We start from the raw sequence: 11,886 nt of genomic DNA, 5'->3' as shown, positions 1-11,886 counted from the left end.
CCTGGCCCATACATTTGCTGGGACGCTGCTGTGGGGAGCAGGGAGGAGGGCAAGCTGCTAGAGGGAGCTTTTTGTCACCAGACAGAAGACCCTGGATCACAAGCCCTGGGCCACCATCCTTAGGGATTGAAACTGTGTCACTCTCCATCTGCAGCAGTGAAAGCTGCCTGCAATTTTTCAATCTTAAAATTCTTCATGAAGAAAATCAAACATGTTACTTCACAGAGTTTCCTGAATTTTCCTGTTGAGCGTATATGAAGAAAGCTTCCCACCCCCTCAAATCTGTCAGAAAATGTAGCATCCACCGCATCTACACATAGCCTGGCCGTGGCAAATGTACTTTAGCAAAGCTGTTTCTCCATTCCTATCAGTTAGCTGATGCTCAATGGCCTTTTCTTTGCCTTAACATACTAAATGAATGCATAGGCAAACCGTCAATGAGTTTGCAGTGACGCAGAAAAGGAATGTAAATCACGTGCACTGGAACGAAACCTCCATAATCCCATGTAATCCTTATGCTTGACTTTTTTTTCTTGCTGTCCTGCTTTCTACTAGCCTTGCCTTAGTGGATTTTTATACTTGGGGAAACTGGCAGAGCAAATGACCTTGTTCCAAGCATGGTTTGCCATGGAGGTGATAGCAAATACAAGCTATGGTAAGCTTGAAAAACAAAAGCAGCTAAAAGCATGTGGCCAGAAACAGGGTCAGGGACAGTCAGAGAGGAATGTGCTTTATTTTCCAGACAAACAAGTAGGACTGTTTTCTTGGGCCACATAGAACCCAGAAATCCAGGCCTCCAGAGCAAGTCTGTCCTAGTGAACAGAAAATGAGCTCTTTTTGGCTTTGTCCTTCAGTTGCTCTATATGAACTAATGAGACAGTGAAGGGAAATAAAATTTTCATGAGGTGATACCTTGCAGATTTTCTTGAACAGCAAACTGAAGAAAAGCACAAATATTTTGCACTCAAAATAAATTGCCCAGTTTTACTTAGTTTCAAATTTCAAGCCAAAAATATTAGCTATGAGGCTACATTAGCATGGAAAGTCTATCAGAGCTTGAGGACTGCGTTAGCACAGACTGACAAACAGCAGCATATTCTTCAGCTGTTTTTTTTTCTCTCTTAAATTCTTCGTCCCTTCAGATTCCTTGAGGTTTTTCCATCTTTTATTCATCAGCTGCTGAAGCCTGGGGAGATAAGAGGCCACGTAGCCTTCCAGGTTGCTTTCAGATCAAGCTAACCCTTTCTTGTAGGTGCCTTGGGTCTTCCACTACCTTGAAGGTCTATGGATCAGGCTGGTTTCTGATATGAACACTACTTGCATGCACAACAAGTTGTACATCCCAAAACGTTCTCCCAAAGACACAAGGCTATTTCTGCAGTGGCAGCACACACTGACCAGATCTGTGAGAAAAATCTTGAGTCGTGGAGCAAGGTACCCGTTAACACCAGCTATCAGACTATGGTATGGTTGGGATTGGCGTAAAACTGAGGAATAAAGCATTTGCTTTCTTAAACTGTGTTATGAGTTTAGCAATATAGCAGTGGGAGAGGGGAACATAGCAACAGATAATCTGCTTTTCAGCTCTCTTCTGAAGGTGTTTTTGTGCTCAATTCCTTAGTTTATTTCTTCTCCTCAGAATGCCATTACTTTTTCATGATAGACGATAGTTCTAGGAGCATGCTCTGAAAGATAACAAGAGAAAGAAAGCATGAAGCTGAATTGGGTTGAAGGAGAAAAATAAATGTTACCATAGTAATTAACCCAGTTTCCAATGTACACATAGCTGAGAAGGTGGGAATCCGGCAGTTAGCTGGCAACATATCTCCCTTGTAGGGCTTTGTTCAATGCTAAGTGAGGGTGGGGAGAGGGGGAACACCTTGCTTTTAAACCAAAATAAACACATAATCACTGAAGTAACTTGCTTGAAATCAGTGTATCCATCGTAGAGACCTTGCTTTACATGTTCAGGGGTTTTGTGTATTTTTTGATTGCTTTGAAACCATAGAAAGATGGACCCAATTAAGCAAGTTCCACTTTCTAAATTGTTGTTGCTACACAAGTACTCAGAGGCATTCGTTAGTTGTCACCTGCTGCTGAACCCTAAGTTTATCTGTGCTTGTGCAACTGGTGAACTGGTGTTTGTGCAACCTTTGGGTGACCAAGTAGCTTTTGCAGGATAATTGGTCCACTGGCTGTCATCACCAGGAGCTTCTCCTGAGTGCTCCATGACACAATAGAATACAGCTACTGTGGAATTTAATTTTTTTTAGGAGGTATTTGCATGGAAAGCTATAGAAAGCCAGAAGTAGTTACCAACAGATGTGAATGTGAAAACTTCCAAAGATTCTCGTACATCCTAAAGACACACAGGATTTTGCCAATCCTTTACCCCACCTGTAGATTTTCCTGGTGGAGCTCAGTTGTCTAAATAACTCCTCCGCAGTTATGAGGTTTGTTATTTCAGTGCACATTCACTCCGATCAAATTGCTTCCAGTCCCAGGAGCGAGAGTGGGTGAGCTGCTAGTTAAACGAGTGGATATTTATTGTTGAAAGCTTGAGTAAACACGCCTTGTTCTGGAGAAGACTGCAAGCATTCAGGCTGAATAGCAGCTCCTTCTTTCATATTCTGCTTGCTAAAGAGTATTTTCCCACTGGGTAAAAAGCTCAAAGCTGAATGGAGAATTGAGAAGGAGAAAAAGAATTGAAGAGCACAGAGGAATAAAAAAAGCAATGCAGTGAGGGAAACTGGACCCAGTGAGTCGTAAAATTTCCCCAACTTCAGCAGAGCCAGGATTTCAGCATCAGAGACTTCATTTTCTGGAAATGAATAAAACCAGCAGCCCTATCTCAGGCCGATTCTGTGAGCTGAGAGTACCCGCTTTACCCTCTGCTTCATTATCAGCTTTATCTCCTTCATTCACCGTGCGGAGGGAGCCTTGCTTTTAAAGATAGGTTGATTACTTTGTAGCCAAAAATAGAGACTTAGATGACACTCTGAAAGCACAGGGCTCTCTGGAGGAGAGGGTGGACTAATGAACAAGGAATGGACATGAGGGTGAGGAAAACTGAACCACTGCTTGAAGAACAAGATTTTGAATTTGAGTGCCTAAAATACCTAATTCTTTCTGAAGATCTTGATCTAGTAAATTTGGTTTCCCAGGAGAGTGGTTTAGCTAAAACATTGCTAAAAGTATTATAAATCTTCTAATCACTTCCAATTTTGTGTCGTCATTCCAGGGACTTATCTTGGCTCAATGAACAAACACAAACAGCAGATAATATCAAGTCTCCCCATCTTCTTACTGTACCCATGGGTACTCTAACAAGAGGACCAGCACAGTAGTTCTCTCAATGCAGGTTTGGGTTTAGAGTGCAACTGTGATGACAGTTCCAAGTCATCTGAAAGATGGTGCCTTTGTGAGAAGAGCTCCCAATCACAGTTAAATTAAAACTCATAGGTTTCTAAAGCACATGTTACGATTCTTTAGAAAACTTACATATAGGCCAAAAAGAACTGATGCTGGTCACGCTAAGGAAGCCTGCACCTGGAGGCCTCTGCTTTAGAAAGGCGGGGAGAGGCATAGCTAACAAAAGACTTCAAACACGGCTAACAATGAAATATCACACAGCCTCCCACTTTTGTAGAAATGTTTGCATTCAGCTGCTGAATTGTGATGACCCTGTGATACTCCGAAGATGCAACAGCAGGCTCTGGCCATGCTCAGCTGAGCTTTCTGATGTTCTGCAACTGTATCTTTTGTTTGTAGAAAATGGCCAAGGAGTAAGACTGGTTGATTGTTGCAAAGGGTGACTTTGCAAGCAAAGCTCTCTCCTCTCTCCCTCTTTAATTGTTCAATCTTTTATTTTCAACTTCCCAGAGAGAAAAAGAGAGTCATTTGATTGTCCCAATGGCTTTACACAGCCTTGCGCACATCAGGCAGTCAGACAATACTCCTTAGTGCAATGCTCCAAGACTAGATGCCGGTTATACACTGTGATTTCTGGCCCTGCCTATTTTCAAGAGACCAAAGATTTTATCTGTACTAGTTATGTATTATTATTATTATTATTATTATTATTATTATTATTATTATTATTATTATTATTATTATTATTATTATTATTATTATTATTATTATTATTATTATTATATATGTATTATATAATATATATATATTATATAATACAGTTATACTATTGATCTGTGGCTGCAACAGCCTATTAATTTTGTCCAACTTAAAAATGAACCATGTGCCAGTCAAAGGCCTGACTGGTGCAGATTATGGTGGTGTTGTTTTGGTGGTTTTTGGTTTTTTTTCTCACAAGGTCATTAGATGCAGAATCCTATCAGCAACAGTATAATTCCTACACACCTTTGTGAATCCAGCTCCCAGTTCTCATTGTTGATCATAGTTACACTCAATACAGAGCAGGTCTTTTCACTGAGTTTCTTGGGAAAAGCAGCCGTTTAAGGCCTGCTTGCCTAAGGGAGACTGGCAGCCTGGGCCCATGCAGAAGGTGCCCCTTTGCTCCATAGCTGCATCTCCCCTTAAACAAAAGTTAAAATGCGGCAAGAAATGCAAAACTTTGGGCAGAACTCTGTGAATATCCATGCTATCTCTTAGAAGATAAGACACCACATATTCTCTAACATGTATCCTCTAAGTGAGCCTTGGAAATTATTAGCTTGGAGATCAGTGAACAAATTGTTCACTATCACTACAAAGCATGCTGACTGTGTTCCTCAGTACCAAGGTTTTGGAGGCTTGTAGATAGCCTCTTTTCAGCAGTGCACAGATTCTGAACCGCCCTCTCAATGTAGAGTTTTGTAATGTTATTTATTCCAGGTCTCCATCGAATTGAGATTGGCTCACCCATATACTTGGTGATGCTCTTGTCATTGTGGTCAGGTGGACTGAAATCAGTTGGAAATTACCCTCGTGTCATGCAGTGACACTTTCCTCCTATGCTTTCCCTGATGGAATGAAGGTCCAGTTTTGGTGGTTTACCCTCAGATCCTAATAGATCTAAAGTCTGACCAGTAGTGGCTGAAGGAAAAGAGGTTTTTTTCACAAAAGATCAGAGTCTTTTGAGGACCCTTTATCCTAATAAGTTTTTTAAGATTTCTGCCTCTCACATTTTTGCTTCCCAGTCTGAATAGCTGATAACTTTGGACAATGCAATGACCGAGAAACTGTATGGAATATGAAGAGTAAGTAGTTTGGGTGTAAAATAAACAGTATTTTTTTTCAAGATTGTATACCTCAATTGGACATGAAATGAAGAAATGCCTCTTCACCTCCACCCGTTCCAGATGAGGAAACTTTTAAATAGATTGGTTAGTCTGTATTATGGCCAAAAAAATGTTTGGTCTGTCCAAATTCTAACAATGGGAAGGTCACTTCTTCTTCCGTATATATAGCTGGTCTGGTTTAAACCGAAGTCTGAAGACCAGAGGAATCCTCATGCCAAACATGCATTTTGTATTCAGTATCTTATTGAGCTGGTTCATGAGAAGTTTCAGTGAATGATTGAACGCTTTCACTGTTAGTGGTCCAAAGTAACCTTTCATCTGAAGACAAAGCCCTAAGAAGAATTTCCTGTTGTCTCTGAGGGATGCAGTTTTGTACTTTCTTGTAAAGAATCAGTCGATCATGATTTGGCCAACTGCTATCCACCACCTGGTTTTCATGTTTTGATCAAGAGAATGCAACACACTATGAGAAGTAACTTTTACAACATTTTGTTGTCCCTAATCATAATTATTTATCTATTAGAGACTCAGGTTTAGTGTGGAAATGGAATTGATAACATTGCACACACACACAAAAATCTCATCACTGGCTAGAAGTCAAGCAACCATAATTGTACTGTTAGATCTGTTAGGTGCTTTCAATATCATAACTCACAAGATGCAGTTGACTTGTATGCAGACTCTTGCAGCATCAGATGGATTGGTTTTGTGGGGCTTTGAGATTTTCTTTTAGCCAAGAAAGCTATAGTGGTTGTGGGAAGTTGCAGTTGTCCTGATATCAGCACAGAGCATGGGTACGTGTTTGATTGGAGGTTGCTAGAACGGTTGTCAAGGTATAGAAAGTGATATTTTCAACGTTGAGTTGACCGTCCTCTCTCACTGAGCCAATGCAAAGAATGCTGCAAACAAATGCTGACAGAATGGTACAGATGAAGGGAAAAATAAAACATTTGAGCCGTTATGGAGGTAAAGGTTACAGTTTGGGAAAGTTATCAAAGAAAATTGAAGAACAGTGCCAGTTCCACTATGTTTTGGCTCCATTTGGCTATTCATCTTAGATTAGTAAAATCCAGGTTAGAATAGACTGTATTTTGTCTGTTTAGAAAAAGTTTGTGCATGTGCGTTCATTATTATGTCTAAAAGTGTCTGTTCCTTCTCTGCATTTCTGTTGCAAGTCACTATTAGTAAAGGCATGGCACTAGATAAAATTTTTGGTGTGTTTCAGATGGATTTTTTAAAATGTTCCTTTTAAGTACTTTTTTAGATAGGATCACTGATTTTTGAATGTTGTGGTCACATAGATAAATCTAATCATACAGACTTTTCTCTTATCTGAACACTGATACATTATTATTGTTTCCTGGAAGTCAAATTATAATAAATGAACCCAATGCTGACTGCCTGTGACAACCAAAATTAAATATCAAATGTAGGAACTGAGAAATACAGACCAGGACATGCAAGGTTTGACAGCCAGATTCAACATTTTTGTGATGCACCAGATTATTTGTGTATTGAAATTCGTATTCATAAAATGCCTTAGCAATGCTAGCAGTGAAGCGCATTTGCTAAAATATTTACTCAGTTGTATATAGAAGCGTCTTTACTTTAGAATATCACGTGCTGTCAACAGGAAGCAACAGGTAGAGATATCCCTACATAAGTCACATTTTAAAATACTAGTATAAGTCCCATACATAATGATCCCCAAAGGCAGCATGCCAGAAGAGAGTTACTTTCAAGAGTAATGACATTGCTTTGCAAACTGGCTATATTTCTCTAAAAAACATCTCCCCTGGAAGACAGTGTCACTGCCATCAAACAGTCGCAGCTGCCAGGCAACTTCTGTGTGTTCTCAACAGGGTACCACTGAAATTCTGAATTTTTGCACTTCACCTGTTTAAGGAGCCTTCTCATCTGAATATCAAAAACCAGCAGAAGATTGACAGATTGGGCTCTAGGCCCTTTTCCTATATTAGAAACAGTGAAGTGGAAAGTGATAAATTGCATCTAAGTGGCATTTTAGTATGGCTTATGCTGAATATTTATATATTGTAGAAATTATAACTCTGTGAAAACTGGAACTCGTGAACGGTTTGTTGACAAGCAATCTCTAAGAGTATCTTCTGCTGCTTAACACAAAATATTTTAGGGGTTTTGTTTGGTTCTGGTTTCTTGTTTTCTATTTCAGAAAAGTATTTATTTTTAGGAAGAGTGAGAACAGATGGAACAGAATTGATAACTCTGAGTATTGTGTAAAGTGATCTTCTGTTTATTACATGCCCTATAAAAAGTTACTTAAGGGCTTGCTTCTGCAAGCATTTTTAAAGGACCTTTTTGGTTCTCAGAGGACAAATCCTGTGATCCAGGACAATCAGACTCAAATCCCCTAAAAAACCCAGAACAACAACAACAAAAGCAAACAACCCCACACACACACAAAACAAAAAACCTCATTGGTTCTTCAACACAAGCACTGTATTTTATCAACACTGACTGTAAGCAAGAGTGTGTGGCCAAAGAATAGGAACAGCTGCTGAAAATGCCATGTTGTAGTTAATGGCTCTGTCATTGTTATTATTTGGTGTTCTATATGTAGATCTTTGGATTTATTCATTGAGCAATTATTCAGCTCGGTGATTGCCCTTGGGAGAAACCCTCAGAAGGTGACAAAAGTTAAGCTGAGCCATTGAACTCAACACACTCAAGACTTCTCCTTTCTCTCACAGTGTCAAGCAGGCTGGAGCTGGACAAGTTTCCCCTGGGACAGTCCTTGTGGAGTCGTTTGGGGCGATGCAATGAGTACAAAGAAGCTGAGGTTCCGTGTCTCAGACATCCTCGGGACTGAACATCCCCTAGTGATGTTTTCGCTTTCACCACGGAAGGGGACAAAGCGTGCGGGAGCTCGGCTCGACCCGGGAGGACGCGAGACGTTAGGGCTCCGTCTTAAGTTCTGCCTGAGCCTCCCTGTTCCCTGACTCACCCGCTCGTCCCCGGGGCCGGGACAGGCAGCCGGGGGTGCCCGCCCAGCCCGGGGGTCCCCGCCGCCCCCCTCCCGCGGGCCGTCCCGGGGGCCGCGGGGCGTTACTTGCCATCGACACGCGGCGTCCCATGGCGGCGGGCGGCGGCGGGCTGCTGGGCGTGCTGCCCTCCTCTCGGCGCTTCCCCTCCGAGCCGGAGCCGGACCCGGAGCCGGACCCGGAGCCGCCAAGGGAGGCGACGCTCTCGCTGTCGCTGCCCGCACGGCTGCCGGTGAGGACGCGGGAGAGGAAGCTGGATTTGCGGGTGCCCGGGCAGTGCCCGCTGTCCGGGGAGTCGCCGCGCTCCTCCTCCAGGTCGCGGCAGACGCTCACCCGGCTGTGCTTGCGGGGCACCCGCCGGGCCGCCCCCGCCGCCGCCGCCCCGGGGCCGCCTCCCGCCGCCGCCCGCGGCGCCTCCTCGCTGCTGGAGGAGGGCGGCGGCTGCTGTCCGTGGTGCTGGGCCGCGCTGTGCCGGCGGCGGGGCGGCGGGGAGCAGCCGAGCTCTCCGCGGTGCTGGCGGCCCGGCGGCCCCGCCGGCGCGGGAGCGGGAGCGGGAGACAGGGCGGCGGGGGGAGCGGGCGGCGGCGGCCCCGGGGCGGTGGCGGGGCGCGGCGGGGAGGCGTCGCAGGCCGGGCAGGCCGGCGGCACCATGGAGCTCTTCTTGGAGTTGAAGAGGCTGGTCTCCTCCTCAGTGGGGCCCACCGGTGGCCACGGCCACCAGTAGAGGCTCTTCTGGATCTTCTTGAGGCCCAGGTGGGCGATCTCTAGGATGTTGAGGAAGAGGGAGACTGCGGCAATGCTGTTCATGAAAACCATAAAGATGGTCTTCTCTGTGGGTCGGGACACAAAGCAATCCACTGTGTTAGGGCAAGGGGGCCGAGTGCATTTGTAAAGGGGGGACATGTGAAACCCATATAAAAGATACTGACCTATCATAAAGCCCACTTCGACCACCGACCGGGTCAGGATATGTAGGACATAAGTGCGCAGCAGAGACCCTCTCAGGGGTGCCTTATTCACTTTCTTCTGTTCCTCCAGCTTACGCAGCTCCCTCTCCACTCTCCTATGTTCCTCAGGCATTGGCTCCAGATCTTCCAGTTGAGCCCGCAGGTGGGCTTTCCTCTTCTGTCGCTCTTTCTCGAGAGCCCTTAATCTATAGAGTGCATGGCCCATGTAAACTAGAGATGGAGAAGAGACAAATATAATCTGCAATACCCAGTATCTGATCAAAGAGATGGGGAAGGCTTTGTCATAACAGATATTGTTGCAGCCAGGTTGCTCTGTGTTGCAGATGAACTCGGATTGCTCATCATCCCAGACATCTTCAGCAGCCACACCCAGCACCAGCATCCGGAATATGAACAGGATTGTGAGCCAGATTTTGCCAACTATGGTGGAGTGGATGTGCACTTCTTCAAGGATGCTGCCCAACAGGTTCCAGTCCCCCATGATCAGCAGTTCATATCTGAAATACAAAAAAGGATGTTATTTTAATACAATACCGAGTTTATTTTGTAAATGGCCTTTTTGGGTGTGGTTTTTTGTTTGTTTGTGGGTTTTTTTGTGTGTGTATTTTCTTGGTTTTTGTTTTTTCTTTTTTAGATAATGATGTTTCATATACATACTTCTGATAGTGAGAGTGCTCTTAGAAGTTCGTAATTATTTTCTACTTAACAGATCTATCAAATGAAGGCAGACTTTATGATTACTGCTGAAAGATGGAAATGTAAGATTATTTTAAGCTTAAAAGGGCTTGATTTCGGCTGTAAGCCACGGTACTTCTTAACTGCCTACAGTTTCACACTATTTTATTCCCACTAGGAAAGAAGACTTTTTTTTTTTCACTTTGCAAATCCTTTGCCAACTATAGTTTGATTCTACACCCACTCCATCCCACTGTCTGTGGCCGTGCCATAGTTTTTGAGTGAAAAAATGGCTAGAATAATATATAATGTTCATGGTTCTCATTTGTTTGATAAGGTCTTGAGAAGTATCCTATAACCGTGACAGAAAAATATTTCATTTTGTACCCCAAGGTAGTAGCATTGTTAGTGCCTTCCATCCAATATTTTCCCATCTACAAGGGTAAAAATCCACAAATTTCTCCTTTGGATTTCTAAAACTACAAATATAGGGCTAATTTACACATAGCTGTACATGTATAAACAGTCTCAGTTCCAGGATGATGTTAATAAATGAAGAGTGCTTTCAGGATTAATATCTTTAATTTTATGCATTTCTAGTCTTAGTGAATCACCAAGACTTTATCTTAATCATAAATTTCAACATACGTGATACATAAAACAGGGCTTACATAATGAAGTGATGTAGAGGTTTTTAGCTGTGAGTGTGAGACAATCTTTTTAACTCCCTCTTTCCCAGAAGCTCCTTGATTCACCAGCAAATTGATCTACTGATAGATAGCAGCAAATTGATCTGCTGCTAGATACTTGACTTCCAAGCGATATCCCTGGAAAATATTTGGGAGCTCCAGGTAATGTGGGGAATTTAAATGTAAGGCATTTGGCTGTTCATTTGTTAATACACCTCACATTCAGTGCTGTGTGCCCAGAATTCTTTCTGCAAAGTGGTAATAAAATATTGAAAGTAATGGGGATTATATCTGTCTTAAGGTCTGCACTTAAATTTTTATCCTACTGTGCTTTCAAAACTTCCCAAATTCCACTAAACCACAACCTTTAGGAAAGTGTAGCTTCTAAGCTTTTTAAGAGTGGCTCGTTGTAGTACCCAAAATCTTACATGATTTGAACTGATGGCACAGCTGGGAGATATCACCATTATCCATATAGCTTGGTTATGGTTTATCATATGACCCCGTGTAGTACAATTCTGCTTGGAGGTTGTATTTATCCACAACACAAGTAAAGATTTTCAGTTGTAACCATCAGTGCAGTCATTCTCTGCATAGGCATCCTATAGGCTTTATTATTACATTCCTGGGATTTGGGTTTTCTCTGCAAATTTGAATTTTCACCATGACCTTCCCTTTTGACCACAGGGAACTGGTTGAAGAAATGTAGCTGAACAAGTAATTTTTTAGGTGTTGTGTGTACCTGGAATATCTTCTTTCCCTATTCCTTCCCTCCCATGTGTATAATTGAAAAAAGATACATGAAAAAAAAAAAAGCCAGCAAAAAATATTGTAATCCATTTTCCTCATCTTTAAAGAACAGTGTCAGTTCTTTCTTCTGGCTTCATATGGATTTTATTCAGAGCAGATATTAAGGTGTTGCAACTTAATAGGTTGGGTCAATGTAAATATGTTCATATCTTGAAATGTTTGCTAGAAAATGTTGTATCTCAAGCTAAATATGTTGAACCTGTTTTTCAGAGCTTGGAAATGCGGATACAGCATAGTGTATCTTCAGAAAAGTGAGATGTAGGGGATTACGTAGAGCAAGCTCCCACACCCAGAGTCCTCAAGAGGCCAAGGATGAGTGGGTGACGCTGATTTCTCTGCACCGCTTCCCTGAAAGGCAACTGAATGACAGCAATGCAACAGTTAAGCAAAGGAGTTTTGGGTATATTTGCTACCTCGTGAATGGCTGGTCCCTCACTGAAATTGATAGACTCTGCAAAACAAAGGA

At 42.7% G+C, this 11,886-nt stretch overlaps 1 protein-coding gene across 1 annotated transcript; it reads right to left on the bottom strand.

The window, feature by feature from the left end:
• Nucleotides 1-1,635: 1,635 nt before the first annotated feature.
• On the bottom strand, nt 1,636-10,246 carry GJA10 (gap junction protein alpha 10; the record flags this gene model as incomplete). The annotated part of the gene is made up of 2 exons (XM_080341870.1): nt 8,347-10,246; nt 1,636-1,685 (listed from the first exon to the last, which is right to left on the bottom strand). The coding sequence occupies exons 1-2, from the start codon at nt 9,725-9,727 to the stop codon at nt 1,636-1,638; spliced, it is 1,431 nt and encodes a 476-aa protein (XP_080197996.1). The 5' UTR covers nt 9,728-10,246.
• Between the last annotated feature and the right edge of the window lie 1,640 nt (nt 10,247-11,886).

The sequence above is a fragment of the Nesoenas mayeri genome (genome assembly GCF_963082525.1).
Source record: "Nesoenas mayeri genome assembly, chromosome: 3".
Classification (NCBI taxonomy): Eukaryota; Metazoa; Chordata; class Aves; order Columbiformes; family Columbidae; genus Nesoenas; species Nesoenas mayeri.
This window is presented reverse-complemented; position numbering and strand designations above follow the sequence as displayed.